Genomic DNA, 19,039 nt, shown 5'->3' with positions numbered 1-19,039 from the left:
TGTAAAAGAGCCCACAAGATATGGAAACTTACTCGATCTATTGATCACTAGCCGCAAAAGCATGGTAACTGATGTAGAAGTCGGTGAATCTGTTGCAAATAGCGATCACAACTTAGTTAGATTCAAACTCCTAAACAATTTTAGAATAGATACTTGTGTTTCTAAAATACCCGATTTCAGTAAAGCTCAGTTCATAGGACTACGTCAGGAGCTTCAGCTTACAGATTGGGAGGCAAAATTAAATGAAAGACCTGTAGATCAGATGTGGGAAATATTTCAAAATACGCTCACTAAGATGATTCAAACTTACATTCCTTTTAAGGACAGACGTCTCCCAAATCAGGCTCGCCCAAAGTGGCTCGACAAAGAAACTGAAAAAAGTATTGCTAAAAAGAGACAGGCTTATAAGAAATATAAGTGCTCGGGTGCATCTAATGACTATGAAAGTTATGTATCAATAGAGAGAGATTTAAAAAAGACAATAAGAAAAAGAAAATGACAATACAAAATGAACATCACTGATAAATCCAAAGAGAATCCCAAAGAATTCTATAGTTACATTAGAGATAAAAAGGTTGTTAGGAATCACATTGGTCCACTATTATCTGCTGACGGTCAACTTGAATATTCAAATGAAGGAATGTGTAATATCTTAAACAATTATTTTAGCTCGGTATTCGTAAACGAAACACCTCAAAATGAATTCCAAACTGAAACCTGTGAAAAGTCTAGGGTAAACTTACATACATACATACATATACCAAGGCTTTTTCCCCCTTACAAGGGAGGTAGCCAAAAAGGGAAAGGCATAAAAACACTCCCACCCATTTCATCCCTAAATACACTCCACACCCCTCCCACCCTCCCTCTCATCTGAGCACCTCCTGGATGACGGGTCATCCCTGCACCCTGCCCACCGCCCTGGGTCAGAAGCAGTGTCGCAAGACACAGTACATCCACAGCAAGGCCGCTTCATTTAATCGGCGACCCCCCCTCTCCGTCCCCCTCTGCATATAAGGCGAGGACGGGGAGAAATCCCTTCGGGCTGCGTCAAAATTTACTCACACATACTACCCCGGCCTCCTCATGCAGTCACAACATCATCCATATACAACCATTCTCCACTCACCTCTGTCTTCCGTCCTCTCCCTTCCTTCCTCAACAGACATTCCCCTCTTCCCCAAAGCCCCCTTCACCCCATCCATCCACCTCATCCTAGGACGTCCCCTCATGTTCACTCCCTCCACATCTGCCTTCCATACCTCTTTTACTAGTCTTTCTTCACTCCTTCTTTCCATGTGTCCAAACCATCCTAATATTCTTTTATCAACCCTATCTCCCAAATCCTTTTTCACCCCTGTTCTCCTCCTCACCTCCTCATTTCTCACTCTATCCAGCCTAGTAACCCCCACCATACTTCTCAGACACCTTATCTCAAACACATTCAAACTCCTTCTCTCTTCTTCTCTTATATTCCACGTTTCTGCCCCATACAGTGCTATTGGCACAATCACTCCTTCATACAGTCTCCTCTTCGCATCCATTCCCAAATGTCTATTCCTCATTACACTCTTTAAACCACCAAGGCATTTACTCGCTTCTCTCAATCTACATTCTACCTCCACCTTCACTCCACCTTTTCCTGCTACACTTGCACCCAAGTATCTAAAACTATCCACTTCCTCCAGTCGCTCTCCCTTAATGTTCACTTCCAGTCTACTGCCACTTTCACCCCTTGTACATCTCATCACCTTACTTTTATCCACATTTATCTTTAGCTTTCTTCTATCACATACTCTCCCAAACTCTGCCACCAGCTTCCTCAATCCCTCCTCTGACCCTGCCACAAGCGCAGTGTCGTCCGCAAACAACAGCTGGCTCACCTCCCACTTTTCTCCATTTTCTTTAACCATCTCCAATCCCTGACCCACTACCCTAGCATTCACCTCTCGCACCACCCCATCCATGTATAAGTTGAACAGCCAGGGTGACATAACGCATCCTTGACGAAGTCCCACCTTTACTTCAAACCACTCACTCTCTCCATTTCTTACTACGGTAAATACAACAAAATAAAAAATTAAAAGGTGTATAGATAAACTCAAAGTTAATAAAACACCAGGGCCTGACGGTTGGCATCCAAGAATCTTAAAGGAAATGAAAAATGAGATTGTTGTTCCATTAGAAATTATTTTCAAGAAATCCATCATATCCGGAGATGTCCCAAGAGAATGGAAGCTAGCTAACGTTACTCCCATATTCAAAAAAGGTGACAAAAAGAAGCCAAATAACTATAGGCCTATAAGTTTGACTTCAATCGTAGGAAAAATAATGGAAACTATCATCAGAGATGCTATCGAACATCATTTAGAAAGTAACCGTTTGATAAATGATAGCCAGCATGGTTTCAGACGGAAACGTTCTTGCGTGACTAACTTACTTGAATTCTGCAACACAGTTATCTCGAATTATGACAAAAGAAACAATATAGATTTAATATATCTAGACTTTGCAAAAGGTTTTGATGCCGTCCCACATGAAAGACTACTTACTAAATTAGCTTTACACGGAATAAGTGGTAGCCTATTAGGTAGGAGTAGTAATTGGTTGAATGGTCGAAAACAGTTGTTTTAAATGGAAAAATGTTACAAGTGGAGTTCCTCAGGGTTCTGTTCTTGCGCCACTTCTATTCATAGTATATATAAATGATATAGACCATGGACTAAAATCTGCTGTTTCCAAATTTGATGATGATACAAAACTGTGCGGAGTGGCAAATGATCACTCAAACCAATTAGATATTCAAGAAGATTTAGATCAATTACAGCAATGGTCTGAAAAGTGGCTAATGAAATTTAACACAAGTAAATGCAAGGTAATTCACATAGGTAAAAATAGAAGTAAGTACGATTACAAGTTATTTGGAAATTCGTTAACAAAAGTGGATAGTGAAAAAGATCATGGCATAATTATCAGTAACGACCTCAAATCATCCAAGCAGTGTATTTCAGCCTCTGAGAAAGCAAATAAGATTCTAGGACTGATTGCACGATCTTTTGATTTCAAAAGTCCATCACTCATTAACAAGCTATATAAATCGTTAGTTCGTCCACATTTGGAATATGCTGTTTCCGTATGGTCACCAAATCTCATTAAAGACATTGACAGACTGGAAAAAGTACAACGGCGAGCCACAAAACTGATTCCAAATATCAAAAATAAATCATACGAAAATCGACTAAAACATATGAATCGGTTTTCCCTAAAAACGCGTAGACTCAGAGGTGACTTGATACAGGTCTTTAAGATTTTAAAGGGAATTGACAACATCAAAAGTGACAAAATTTTCACATTGAATGAGAATCAGACAAGAAACAATGGTCTCAAACTGTCCGGAAATAGATTCAATTTGGAAGTAGGTAGAAACAACTTTGCCAACCGTGTAGTTAATGAATGGAATAAACTTCCTGCACAGGTAGTGCAATGTAGTTCAGTTCCAAGCTTTAAAAATCATTTAGATAAACACCTAAGCAAGATGCTGTAATGATTATAATTTATTTTATTTGTTTTTGTTTTATCATTTGTCTGTCTGATTTTTATTTATTATTAGTTATATGTCAATTTATTATTATTTACTATTTACCTGTTTGTTTATTATTTAACTATACCTATGCATTTATTCATGTATTTTATTTATTTACATTATTATAGTTTTTATTTATTGTTGTATTATTATTATGATTTTTTTTTTCATCCGACCTAGATATGTAACAAAAGGTCTCCTGTCGGCATGCTCCGCCTTTGTAATCCTTTGTAATCCTTTGTAATTGAGAAGCCCACTTCCACCCAACAGTGTAGGACATGGTACACATAATTATTGGATTAGAAACATAGCTTTTTCTTTTAGGAATGTCCCCAGTGGGGCCACAAGGAGAAGGATGCCTAGACCCAAGTAAATAAGGTGATGAGATGTACAAGGGATGACAGTGGCAGTAGTCTGGAAGTGAGCATTAACCACTTCAGTACGGGACTTAAATCTCGCGGGCAGCAGCCAATGCCAGCCGTATGACGTGTCGTAATAATACTCGCATCATAAAATATAGTCACCGCTTATATAGATCGTTCTCTCTTTCACCCGCGAATTTTGAAAACCACAGAGAATGGGATTCAGGGCGCATTTGGGAGAATGTAAAAACACAGGGGCGACTACAATAAATATAATCAAGACGCCGATATGGCCGCATCGCGAATCCACTTGCTCCTCATGATGCCTACGTGTGCGGCACCGTATGGAAGGGGTTAAGGGGGTACACGACACCTGGGGGGGTTAATTTGGTCAAGATATAGCATTTTTCAAAACTGTGTTCAAAATGTTTGTATACCATTTAGAAATAAATCCCGACAAATAATTTTCCAGCGGCACGCAATTTAAATGTCTTGGGCAGGGGTTTAAATGGACGGAGTTAAAGGCGCAACCCACACTAGAGGGGGGCGTGCCACTTAGGACCTTCAGGCGCATCGAATAACGTTGAAATTCGATTGAATTTACGCTCGCCCAATGCTTCAACGGCCAGTATGAGGGTGGAGGGGAAGGGAGGAAGGTGGAGGGATAGCTCTTCCCAACCTAGAGCTCAACTGGATGTCAGATACCTACTAGTTTTGAAACAAAAAGTACGCATGTCTCATGAGCTCTCCTGGCAATATATTACCTTAGCTAGTACATATTACTCATTAGTACAGTCATCATGGGTACCAAAAAGAACATCTACAATGACAAAAAAAAACAGTTAAAGATGGCAAACAGTCAAAGACGACTAGCCTAGACCTCATCACCTCTCACTCCACCACTGCCCTCACTTCCACCTCTCTCAACATATGTAGCCAGGTTGTACACCATGAAGTACTTTATTCATCTCGAATACAGCAAGAAAATTAGATATTAGTTATGAAATTGTACAGAGGGGAGATAAGAATGAATGTGAATTTATGATTGTGGAGAAGAGCAGTTTTTTGCCGTGGATAAATTCGCTTGTTAGATGCCAGTGTGGTGAGAAGATGTAAGTTGAAGTGATAGGAGAATGTGGAATGGTGAAGACATTTCAGGCAGAATGAAAGTTGTGCTCTGAAAAGAGCAAATGGTGTACTTCACCAGGCGGTAGAAATGAAAGTTATGAAATACATAACAGAGTTGTGGAGGCTGGCTTACTCTGTGGGGATGTTGCAGTACAGAAAATGTGCATGGCAATGAACATAAAAATGATACATCACAAGACGTTTAGTAAACTTTGCCATCATATTATAGAGACCAGCATAAAGAAGTATGAGGAACTCTTGGAAAAAACAAGGGAACATGTACATGCAGCATTAGAAAAGGAAGACCCAACTTTACCGGAAGTAAAAGTTACTATCAATGGTTCGTGGAGTAAGAGAGGATTCACTTCAAAAGGCACCCACTGCTGGTTAAAATAAACCTCTTTCCAATGATTTAAATACCCCCGAAGACCCCCAGCAGCGAGGTTTCATATGAAGAAACCGACAAATGTGCAAAAAAGCAAATTATATGATGGTGTCGTCTGTGCGTCGCCACTACTGTGATATACTTATACTTTAGTTTTTCATTATTTAAAGTACTTATAATTAAAATATGTTGATGATTTTTACTGTACTTATCCATTACATAATAAGAATTAAGCCATGAAAAAATTAGTCAAATTGGTGAAACTATAAGCAAGTTAGATATATTTATATTTCAAGTCGCCATATCTCCGTTCGATATTTTTTTACTTTTTTTAATCATAAAAAATCTAAATTACATCAGATTTAGATGAAACTTACAGGAAATATTACATTTAGTAACTGCTAGGGCCGGTCATTCAAATATTTTGAATAAGATGAAAGAGTTAGGGGTAATAATGGAAACGAGACAAAAAAAAAATTAATTTTTCACGATTTTTGCCGGACATTAAAATTGAAATGCCTGTATGCAAAAGTATAAAGCAAATTGTTCAATTACTCAATGACCGGCCCTAGGTGTGCCTACTGACTAATCATAGCCAAAATATAAAACAAATTGGTCCACGTATTATGGTGCTGTGCACTTTTAAATGTCGTTACTGGTATATGTACATGTGTACATACATCATTCTGTTTCACCTAAAATGTAGGCAACATGGATACCTATTTACCTGAGAAGTTTCAGCTCTTTACTCTAAATAGTTTAGAAAATTACCCCTAGGTGTCGCGTACCCCCTTAAGGGAGAGCGACTGGAGGAAGTGGATAGTTTTAGATACTTGGTTGCAAATGTGGTAGGAAAAGGGGGAGTGAAGGTGGAGGTAGAATGTAGATTGAGAGAAGCGAGTAAATGCCTTGGTGGATTAAAAAGTGTAATGAGGAATAGACATTTGGGAATGTATGCTAAGAGGAGATATGAAGGAGTGATTGTGCCAACAGCACTGTATGGGGCAGAAACATGGAACATAAGAGAAGAGAGAAGGAGTTTGAATGTGTTTGAGATGAGGTGTCTGAGAAGTATGATGGGGGTTAGATAGGCTTGATAGAGTGAGAAATGAGGAGGTGAGGAGGAGAACAGGGGTGGAAAGGGGGTTGGGAGATAGGGTTGATGAAAGAGTATTCGGATGGTTTGGACTCATGGAAAGAATGAGTGAAGAAAGACTAGTAAAAGAGGTATGGAAGGCAGATGTGGAGGGAGTGAACATGAAGGGACATCCTAGGATGAGGTGGATGGATGGGGTGAAGGGGAAGAGGAGAATGTCTGTTGAAGAAGGACGGGAGAGGACAGAAGACAGGGGTGAATGGAGAATGGTTGTATATGGATGATGTTGTGATGCATGAGGTGGAATGGGTGGGGGGATGGAGGGTGAGGTCGTATGTGTGAGCAAATTTTGACGCAGCCCGAAGGGATTTCTGCCCGTCTTCTCCTTTATGCATGGGGGGACGGAGAGGCGGGTCGCCGATTTAATGATGTGGCCTTGCTGTGGATGTGCTGTGTCTTGCGACACTGCTTCTGACCCAGGGCAGTGGACAAGGTGCAGGGATGACCCATCATCTGGGAGGTGCTAAGATGAGAGGGAGGGTGGAGGGGTGTGGAGTGTATACAGGGATGGAATGGGTAGGAATGATTTTATGCCTTTTTCTTTTTGGCTACCTCCCTTGTAAGGAGGAAAAAGCCTTGGTATATGTATGTATATGTAGAAACATAGAGGTAAAACAAAGGGGTGGAGTTATGTTCCTGACCAAGAAGGATATAAATGTGAGGAATGTCACATATGGAAAGAATAGAGATGATTATGATGGAAGTGGAGATCAGGGATGGGAAGAGCAGGAAGTTTGTAGTAAGTTATGTGCCTCCTAAAACGGCTTCATGGGAAGAGAAAACACAAAAATATGTTAAAGACACAAGGATGACTCTAGATATGATAATGGAAGATGGAGGAAGAATAGTTATAATGGGTGACTATAATTGTAAAGAAATCTGCTGGGAAGAGATGACAATGAAGGGTGGAGACGACCTATGGGGAAATGTAGTACTTGATATGATTATAGAACATACAATGACACAGTGGATACAAGAGAATACTAGGAATAGAAATGAGGAAGAACCCTCAAGACTGGACCTAGTAATCACATCAGAACCCAAAATAGTGGGCAAGATTGAATATAAGACACCAATAAGTAAAAGTGACCACATATTGGTTGAACTGGAACTAAATGAGGAAAAATACATGGAAAAAACTAACAATATAGAAAGGGAAGATTGATGTATGAAAAAACAAATTTTGATAAAATAAAAGAATTCTTTAAAAAAAAAAACAGACTGGGAAAGAATACACAAGAAGGAAACAACAGTAGAAGATAAATGGACTATTTTGACAAAATTGATAAAGGAGTGGAAAAGTATGTTCCAGGACTAGAACAAGAAAAAGGATATGTAAAGTGTTGGTACAGCAAAAGATGTAGGGAGTTAAAAGACAAAAGGGATAAAGCTTGGATAAAATGAAAAAAAGACAAAAGACCAGAAAAATGGAAAATATATACTAGTTATAGAAATGAATATGTACAAGTGTGCAGAGAAGAAAAGAGAAAATATGAAAAAAAAATGTCATAGAAAAATGTAAAGATCAACCAAAACTATTTTACAGATTTGTAAACAACAAACTGAAAAACAAACAAGAATTAGAGAAATTACGACAAGGAGTTGAATACACAGAGGAAATAGAAATGGCAGAAATTATGAACAAGGATTTTAAATCCGTGTTTACAAGGGAGAACATACAACCTAGAGATATTGAGTGGGAGGAGAAAGTCCCCCCTATGTAAGAGATAGAAGTAACAAGGAATGAAATAATGAATCACTTAAGTAATCTCAATGTCAGAAAATCGCATGGACCAGATGAAATGGCAAAGTGGATTTTGAGAGAATGCAGGAATGAACTAACAGACCAAATACATAGTGTAATAAACAGTTCATTGAAAGAAGGAAAAGTTCCAGAAGATTGGAAAAGAGCAAATATAGTACCTATATATAAAGGGGAAACAAGGAAAACCCCACTACCTATAGACCAGTCTCTCTTACAAGTATGATAGCTAAAATTTGTGAAAGAATTATCAAAATTAGATGGGTAAGGCATTTGGAAAAAAACAACGGACCAAATCCAAGGCAATTTGGATTTAGACAAGGACGATCATGCATCACTAACTTAATGTGTTTCTATTCAAGGCTAATAGATGTAATACAAGAGAGATGGATGGGCTGATTGTACATTTCTAGACCTGAAAAAAGCTTTTGATAAGGTGCCACATAAGAAGTTGCTAAATAAATTAGAAACTGCAGGAGGAATACAGGGCAAACTGCTGAAGTGGATGGAAGACTTCTTGCATGAAAAAAAATGAGTGGTGATAAGAGACAAACACTCTAATTGGGATGAAGTGATAAGTGGTGTTCCACAAGGAACAGTTCTGGCCCCAATAATGTTTGCTATATATATTAATGATATAGATAAAGGAATTGAAAGTTATATGAGCTTCTTTGTGAATGATGCAAAATTGTTGAAAAAGTGAACACTGAAGAAGATTGTGAGTCACTACAGAGTGATCTCAATAAAGTATGGGAATGGAGTAGGAAGGTGGAGATGGAATTCAATATTAAGAAGTATAGTATAATGGAATTTGGAAGAAGCAAAAAAAGAATAGTGGGATCATATAAATTGGGAGAAGAAATTAAAAAAGTAGAAAATGAGAAGGACCTGGGAGTCATTATTATGAATAATATGTCCCCTGAGAAACATATAAACAAAATTTTTGGAGAAACTTATAATTTAATAAGAACAATCAAAGTGGCATTTACATGCCTGGACGAAGAAATGTTGAAGAAAATACTAGTCACTTTGATAAGACCAAGATTGGAGTATGCAGCAACGATGTGGTCACCAAGTACAAAAAAATGTATAACAAAATTTGAAAGAATACAAAGAGCAATTACAAAATGGCACCAACACACTCAGAACTGTCATATGAAAAGAGACTAGCAAAATTTGAACTACAGACATTAGAGCAAAGAAGAGAGAGAGGAGACTTGATAACTGTTTATAGAACAATGAAAGACATAGAAACTATTGATAGAGAGGATCTAATAAAATGGGATAGTAGAAATACAAGAGGATATGGAAAGAAAATCAAGAAAGACAGTTATAGAAGAGACCTGAAAAAGAACAGCTTTCCCCACAGGGTAATAGACGTTTGGAACAAGTTAGATGAGAAAGTGGTTGTGCAAAAACAATACACAAATTTAAAAACGGTCTAGATAAAACGAGATATGAAGATAGGACACCACGAGCATAGCTCCCCTTTCCGTAAAATACAACTAGGTAAATACACTTCTGAAAGGGACTTAGGAGTAATCATCACTAAAGACATGTTGCTAGATAAGCATATAAATAGAATAGTCGGAGAAACATACAATTTGTTGAGATCAATAAAGGTCGCCTTTAAATACTTGGATAAAGAAATGATTAAGAAAATATTACAAACTTTGATAAGGCCAAAACTGGAATATGCAGTGCTGATATGGTCACCCAGTACAAAAAAGAATATAAGAAAATTAGAAAGAATACAAAGAGCAACGACAAAGATGGCACCAACACTTTCAAACCTGACATACAAACAAAGACTGGCTGAACTGGAATTGACAACCCTGGAACAAAGAAGAGAACAAGGGGACTTACTAACCATCTATAGAATAATGAAAGGAAAAGAACGCCATGATAGAGAGGACTTATTAAAGTGGGACAGAGGAAAAACAAGAGGACATGCAATGAAACTTGAAAAGGATAGCTACAGAAGAGACCTGAAAAAGAACAGTTTCCCACACAGAGTGAAAGATATATGGAACAAATTGGATGAAAAAATAGTGTGTGCAAACACAATGCAAGAATTTAAGAACAAACTTGATCTTGCAAGATACAAAAATGGGTCACCACGAGCATAGCTCCCCTTCCCATATAATACAACTAGGAAAATACTTTTACACACACATGGCAGTCAAAGTGACAATGAAGTTTGGAACTCCAGGAAAAAATTCAAATTTTGTGGATCTCAACAACGAGGGAGTACCTGTGTTGCATTAGTAGGGAAGGGGGAAAGCTCGTGGTATAGTGGGAAGGTGAAGGAAGAAAAAGGAGAAGGGGAGGGATTACTGAGGAAAATGGAAGGAAATGAGGAAGGGGACGAATGGGCCACGGAAGTCAGAAGGAATGTCAACAAAAGATGTGCAGGTGATAGAGGTGAAATAGAAGAGCTTAGTAAAAATGTACAAATTAGAAATAAGATAAGAGCAGCGCAATGGAAGGTGAAGATAATTATTTCCATGGGTTTAATGAGGGAGGAGATGACAACCTCCCCGATTAGCAAGTCTAGAGGAAAAACTAGAGAAAATGAACGAACAGTGGGAGGTTAGGTTCAGTCAGCTTATACGGATTACACAAAGAGTTGATAAATTGGAAAAACTAAAGAAGGAGAACCAAAACCTAAATAAAGAAATAGAAGAATTAAAAAGACAGTTAAAGTAAGTAAAGGATGAGAATGAGGAATTAAAGGAGAATAATAAAGAGAATAAAGGATCCATAGCAAAAGAGGTACAGCATTGGAGAAAAGTCCAAGTGAACAACAAAATTGAATTTAAGATATAGTAAAACAACAGATGAAAGAACAAACTAAGGACGCAGTTATTAAGGTGATGAGGGAGGAGAATATAGTAAGAGACTTAGCAGATAAAAAGAAATGTATAATTATATTAGGGATGGAAGAGAAGCATAATCCAAATAGGACTACAAGAGTAAAGGAGAAGGAAAAAGTAAACAAGATATTAGAAGTAGTTCAAGAAGATGAACAAGAAACAGGGAAAGAAATTGAATAAATATATAGAGTAGGGAAATACAATACAGATAAGACCATACCAATTAAGGTTAAATTCAGTTCACAAACGATAGCAGAGAATACCTTAGCAAAAACAGGGAAACTAGACATTTGGAACAAGTTAGATGAAAATGTGGTGTGTGCAAAAATGATACACAAAATTAAAAACAGGCTAGATAAAATGAGATATGAAGACAGGACACCACGAGCATAGCTCCCCTTCCTGTAAAATACAACTAGGTAAATACATACACAAAAGGAAATTAGAGACCAAATAGAAAACCTTTGAAAATCACAGTCTGGATGGAATTGCAAACTTGATATCAAAAGAATGCATAGATGAGCTGTCAGACAAAATGTACAAGATAATTGTTTACTCACTCAGAGAAGGAAAGGTACCACAGGACTGAAAAAATGCAAACAAGGAAAATCCAACTAACTATAGACCGGTCTCTCTTAAAAGCACAATAGCAAAGTATAAGAAAAAGTTATCAAAAGTAGATGGGTTAAATATCTGGAAGAAAAAATATACTGAATCCAACACAATTTGGATTTAGACAAGGAAGATCATGTGCCACCAACATGATTTGCTTTTACTCGAGACTAATAGAAGTAATACAAGAAAGGGATGGATGGGTGGATTGTGCTTTTCTAGATCTACAAAAAGCATTTGATAAAGTACCACACATAAAGCTATTAAGATTAAGGATGGAGGTAACTTGGTACTTATGAGAGAGATCTCATAAGTACCAGGTTACCTCCATCCTTCAGCATCTTGTTTAATGAATGCCTTGTATCTTCTAACATTTTTGAATGCTCGCCCTCTTTCCAAGAGCCCATTTTTGGGGGCACATAAATCACCACAAACTTTCTACTTTTCATGTTGCTGTCTTCAACTTTTATCATGATCATTTCCACATTATTTTTATCTTCTGTAGCCTTCATCACATTTAATTTTTTTCTTGGCCAAAAACATGATTCCTCCACCCTGTTTCTCATTTCTGTTTTTAATCCAATAATTATATAACCTATGTCCAACTATTTGGTGGTAGTGGACTCCTTAATTTTGTCGCCACAATTCCCATTATATCTGGTTTTTCTTCTGAGATTAATCCATCTATGTTAGTATAGGCCACTTTTTTTCCTGTTCATTTCACTTACCTTGGTGTACCATTTTCTCAGCTTCATGTCTAAGACTCTCCAATAGAATTCCTTGCTTTCAGTCTCTGTTCTCCTTACTTTTTTCCTTTAGCTTCACCTCTTAGTGTCTTCTCTTTCTCATACCACAACATTCATTTCTCTTTTTATTCATATATTGTTGTAATGTTCACTCTTTGCTAACTTACCTGATTTTGCTAGTATGTCTTCTGCTACCATTTGTGATCTTAGTTTTATCTTGAGAGGTTGATTTCTATCTATAGAATATCCCATTCTATTTACTTTTATTTCTTTTTTTACTTCTTGATCATCATCTTGTACTTCTTTTAGAATTGTTTTTGCTATTTCTTTTTCTGCCTTATCTCTTAAGTACCTAACCAGACCATGTTTTTCCTTTAATCCATATACTACAATACACTTTTTTCTATCCACTGCATCTCTGACCCAATTTGCTTTTTCTTTTATTACATGAATAATTGTATCCTTTGCATTTTCCTGCATTTGTTGTACTATTTCTTTTAAAAGCTATCTCTTCATTTTCTGTTTTCATTCCATTTCTTAATTTTCTGCAAATTTTCCTCACCTAAGTTTTCTTTAGTTCTTTCAGACATTGCCTGTATTTTGTGATTTACCTCTTTTTTTTTTTAACTCGTATCATTGGTGGTATAATTTTCATCTTTTCATTTTCACATTTAATTTCAATTAGTTCTTTTAATTCACTTAGCTCGTTATTCATTTCGGAATTCTTATTCTTTAGTTTCACATACCTCTCTACTTCAAAATAGTCTTTCCTTAAATTCACAATCTCTCTCCTTAATTCTATGAATTCTTTATCCCATGAGTTTGTTAAAACTCGTTTCCCTTTCCATGTCTATGATTCTACTCAAATTTCTTCTTTTGTACTTATGTGTGTGTATGTGTGTATATAGTAATATGTATGAAACGGTTAAAATGTTAAGATGTGGTCATAGGATTTAAACAGGTTGTTGATGGTTGTGAGATTGTAATGCAAGTACTATTGTCATTGTTCATACCATCTTATATTTCCTTGTTTATTTTATTCCAGGAGTGATTTGGGCAGGAGATGAGGTGATTGACAGATCAAATGAAGCTCTAAACTACCTAAGATCCCTTGGCAAGAAAGTGTTTTATGTAACAAATAACTCAACTAAAACAAGAAAGGAGTATGCTACTAAATTTGGAACACTTGGTTTTACAGCTTCACAGGTGCGTGGACTAGTAATTGAAATCGAGTTGCATATTTAACAATTGCCTATTTTACAATCTCATTATTATATTTTTAGTGCATCAGTCTGTCTGTCTTCATGATTCTCTTATTCTTCCATCCACCTTTCTCCCATGAGGTGCAATCTTTGTACATTCATATGCACAAAGGCTTTTTCTACCCTTACAAGATAGGTAATCAAAGTCAAAAGGCCTAATTCTACTCATATTTCATCCCCACCCACTCCACTCCCATTCACAACTTCTCCTCCCTCTTTTTTTTTGGCTCCTCGTGGATGATGGGTTATCCCTGCATCTCACCCATTGCCCTGTAACCTGGAAATTTCTGAAATTTCATTATCATTGACCCTTGTAATACAGTGACCCTGATGTTGGTGTCATGAAGTGCGAGTGGATGTACAAAGATGTTGATGTCATGATTATATTTATTTTGTAGTTGTAACTGAATGACCCCTGCATTCTGTGAACAGGCTTGATTGTGTTTTCTGTGGTTATCAACATGCTGGATGAAAGAGAATAGTAATACAGCTGTAAGTTTATATTTTATAATGCACATAGTGTGATGCATCATCATACATCAGGCAGCAATGATGCATGTGAGGATTTGACTCATATTGAAGAGGTTAAGGATACATACTAAGTATCTGTACACCAAGTGCATCTTCACACTTACAAGAGAGGTAGCCAAGTCAAAGGCATGCACCCACACAGGAAGAACCCACCAACTATAGACCAGTATCACTAACAAGCACTATAGCCAAAATTTGTGAGAAAATCATCAAGAATAGATGGGTAAAACACCTGGAAGATAACAACATATTAAACCCAAGACAATTCGGGTTCAGACAAGGTAGATCATGCACCACAAACTTGATATGCTTCTACTCAAGACTAATAGACATAGTGCAAGAAAGAAACGGATGGGCTGATTGTGCATTCCTAGACTTGCAAAAAGCATTTGACAAAGTACCACACAGAAAACTACTAAAAAAAAACTGGAACACATAGGAGGAATACAAGGGAAACAACTAAAATGGATGGAGGACTTCCTGACTGGAAGAAAGATGAGAGTAGTACTCAGAGAAAAATATTCAGATTGGAAAGAGGTGATCATTGGAGTACCGCAAGGATCTGTACTGGCTCCAATAATGTTTGCTATCTGTATGAATGATATGGATGAGGGTGTGAACTGTTACATGAGCTTCTTTGCTGATGATGCCAAACTGTTAAGGAAAGTAGAAACTGATAAGGACTGTGAAGCACTGCAAGAAGATCTGAATAGGGTATGGAACTGGAGTCAGAAATGGGAAGTGGATTTTAATACTAAGAAGTGTAGCATAATGGAGTTTGGAAAAAGCAAAAACAGAATATCAAGAAAATATACAATTGGAACCAAAGAAGTAAAGAAAGTAGGATCCGAAAAAGACTTGGGAGTTATTATCACAAACGACTTGTCCTATGATACACAGATTAACAAAATTGTCGGGGAGACTTACAACTTGCTAAGATCAATAAAAGTGGCTTTTGCTTACCTGGACGAAGACATGATAAAAAAAATATTGGTTACATTGATAAGGCCTAGACTAGAGTATGCGGCGACATTGTGGTCCCCCAGTACCAAAAAGAACAAAGAAAATAGAAAGAATCCAAAGAGCAGCTACAAAAATGGCACCTGCACTTGCAAACCTATCATACGAGGAGAGATTGGCTAAACTGGAGTTACCGACACTGGAGGAAAGAAGAGAGAGAGGAGATCTACTGACCATCTACAGAATCATGAAAGGCACAGAGATACTTGATAGAGAAGAATTACTAAACTGGGACAAGAGAAACACAAGAGGACATGGAAGGAAATTAAGAAAACATAGCTATAGAAGAGAACTGAAGAAAAACAGTTTCCCACATAGAGTTTTAGACACTTGGAACAAACTGGATAATGAAATAGTAAGCGCAAAAACCATTCACGAGTTTAAAAGCAAACTAGACACTGAGAGATACAATGGCAGGACAACACGAGCATAGCTCCCCTTCCCGCAAAATACAACTAGGTAAATACACCCATCCACCACCCTTGTTTCCCTGTCATTTTATCTCTTCATGGATGAAGGGACATCTATCTCCAACCTACTTCGTGGATCAGAAGCAATGCAGCAAGACACAGCACAACCACAGCAAGGCTGCTTCATTTAACGGCAGTGACCTCTGTCCCATCATGCAGAAATTAGAAAAGACAGGGAGAAACCCCGCAGGGTTGCATCAAAATATCATCCACAAGCAGGTGACACAAAAATACTAAAGAAAGTAAGAGCAGAGGAGGATTGTGAACCATTACAGTTAGACCTAGACAAAATCTGGAATTGGACTCAAATTGTGGGAAGTGAACTTCAATATCAAGAAGTGTAGTATAATGGAGTTTGAGAAAAGTAAAAATAGAATATCAAGAAATTATAAAATTGGTGAGGAAGTCATAAAAGTGAACTCTGAAAGAGACCTTGGAGTAATAATCAGCAAAGACATGACACTGGACAATCATATCAATAAAATAGTCAGAGAAACCTTCAACCTCTTAACCTCTTAACCTCTTCACTCCGGGGCACATCGCACGTCTGGCAGCATTAGCTGCCCGACGTACGATGTTGCATCATAATAATCACATTATAAAAAATAAAGTCAGTGCTCAATCGTTTGTTCTCTTTCACCCGTGTATTTTGATAACCATAGAAAATATGAAGCCAGTTTAGAGAGAATGGAAGTTACCTAGGTACGACTACAATAAATATAATCAAGATGCCGACGTCGGCATCATCGAGCACCCACTTGCTCCTCATGCCGCCTATGTAGGCGTCACCGTATGGAAGTGGTTAAGTCCAACGAAAGTGGCATTAGACTACTTGGATGAGGAAATGATTAAAAAAATATTAGTTACACTAATAAGACCAAAACTGGAGTACACAGCAACACTATGGACACCCAGTACTAAAAAGAATATAAAGAAATTAGAAAGAATACAAAGAGCAATGACAAAGTTGGCACCAACTCTCTCCAAATTAACATACAGTACAAAGATTGACCAAATTGGAACTACCAACTCTGGAACAAAGAAGAGAAAGAGAAGATTTACTGACTATTTATACAATCATGAAAGGAATGGAAGTACTAGATAGGGATGATTTATTAAAATGGGACAATAGAAAAACAAGAGGACATGAAAAGAAAGTCAAAAAGGATAATTATAGAAGAGATCTGAAAAAAATAGCTTCCCACATAGTGCTGGATACCTGGAATAAATAAGACAAGGAAACAGTGTGTGTAAACACTATTCAAGATTTTAAGAAAAAAACTTGATGCAGAAAGATACAAAGACAGGTCATATGTGTCATGCAGAGTGTTAAAAAAAATAGAGGTACAGTGATGGTGGACTGGCTGGTGAGGTTGTTTAATGTTTGTCTAAAAGAGGGTGGAGTGTTGGAGTGCCTGTATAGTTCTGTTTTACCTGAGAAAAGGGGACAAGTATGAGTGTAGTAGTTTCAGAGGGATCACTTTGTTGAGTATAGTTGGGAAGGCTTATGGTAGGGTTTTGATTGAGAGGATTAGGAGAGGAACCGAGGGAGTGATTGGTGAGGAACAGTGTAGGTTTAGGACAGGTAGGGGTTGCATGCATCAGATTTTTGTGGTAAGACAGATATGTGAGAAAGCTTTAGGAAAAGGTAATGATGTTTTTGGGGCTTTATAGATTTGGAAAAGGTTTATGATAGGGTAGACAGGAAGGCAATGTGGAAGGTATTGCAGATATATGGGATTGGAGGAAAGCTGTTAAGAGCAGTCAGGAGTTTTTATGAGAATAGTAGAGCCTGTGTTAGAATTAGAAATGGAGAGAGTGAATGGTTTGAGGTAAAGGTGGGACTCCACGAGGGATGTGTCATGTCACCATGGCTTTTCCATTTATACATGGATAGGGTGATGTGAGAGGTAAATGCAAGGGTAATGGGCCAAGGATTGGAGATGGTTAAAGAAAATTGAGAAAAGTGGGAAATAAGTTAGTAATTGTTTGCTGACGACACTGCTTGTAGCATGATTTGAGGAGGGATTAAGGAAGTTAGTGATGGAGTTTGGGGAAGTGTGTGAAAGAAGGAATTTAAAGATAAATGTGGATAAAAGGTGATGAGATGTACAAGGGGAGAGGGTGGCAGCAAATTGGAAGTGAGTATGAAGGAAGAGAGATTGGAGGAAGTGGATAGCTTTAGATACGTGGGTGCGGATGTGGCAGGAAAGGGAGGAGTGGAAGTAGAGGTAGAATGTTGATTGAAAGAAGCAAGTAAATGCCTTGTGAGATTAAAAAGTGTAATGAGAAATAGACATTTGGGAAAGGATGCTTACATTTACAATATGTCTCTCTTGATAAGAGTTATACAGACCTATATGAAAAGTTCCGTAAATTTGGACAAATTAAAGAGATCAGGGTTAAACTAACTGACAACTTTAAAGCTTGGCTAGTCTGGATCTCATTTCTTTCTAATCAGGATGCAGCTGCTGCCTGCTTGGATTATAATAATTGTAATAAGGATGAATCTTCAGCCCAACTTGTTGGTAGAGTGCCACCTAACTTGGATATCTTTTATCCAGAAATCCCGGTAGAGGAAAGGAAGGAAAGTGTGCAGAGACCTCCCAACCCAGCTAAGTGGCTCATTATCACTCTTGCAAAAGAATGTGCTAACTTGTTCGAGTTTAGAAGATTCTTGAAGAGTCACCTTGGCTGTGGTAATTTGAATAACTCCCAGGTATCACGATTTGGAAGAAATTCCTTCTTAATTCATGTAAAATCTTATGAACAAGCTGCCATGGTGCTTAACTTGAAACAGAAATCGGACATTAAGGAAGTTAAACCCCACTACACCTTTATTTATGCCAAAGGGGTAATTTTTAATAGAGATCTGTATGATTTTGATGAAGAAGAGATTTTAGAAATGTGCCCAACTAATGTTTGGAAGGTTGCCAAAATCCCTTGTTCTTCTATGATTATCCTAAGTTTTTGTGGTGAAGATCTACCTCATTATGTAGAGATAGAAAAGAAATTGTTTACGTGGAGCAGTTTAAGCCCCATCCCCTTCAGTGCTTTAACTGCTATGGTTTTGGCCATCCTTCCCACAGATGTGCAAGGGACAAAATGTGTTTGATATGTGCTCAGCCTGAACATGGGGATTGTTC

At 37.6% G+C, this 19,039-nt stretch overlaps 1 protein-coding gene across 9 annotated transcripts in view; it reads left to right on the top strand.

Annotated features, from left to right (window-relative positions):
- Positions 1-19,039, top strand: part of LOC143019504 (glycerol-3-phosphate phosphatase) — an 80,973-nt gene that overhangs the window by 22,110 nt on the left and 39,824 nt on the right. For all 9 annotated transcript variants that reach the window (XM_076175171.1, XM_076175167.1, XM_076175172.1 and 6 more), the window contains one exon: positions 13,656-13,816. In XM_076175171.1, coding sequence (XP_076031286.1) covers positions 13,656-13,816 — 161 coding nt within the window. The remainder of the gene's footprint in view (positions 1-13,655; positions 13,817-19,039) is intronic.

The sequence above is a fragment of the Oratosquilla oratoria genome, chromosome 37 (genome assembly GCF_046742065.1).
Source record: "Oratosquilla oratoria isolate Oo_2021 chromosome 37, ASM4674206v1, whole genome shotgun sequence".
Lineage (NCBI taxonomy): Eukaryota > Metazoa > Arthropoda > Malacostraca > Stomatopoda > Squillidae > Oratosquilla > Oratosquilla oratoria.
The sequence above is the reverse complement of the archived record's forward strand: the minus strand, read 5'-3'. Positions and strand labels throughout refer to the sequence as shown.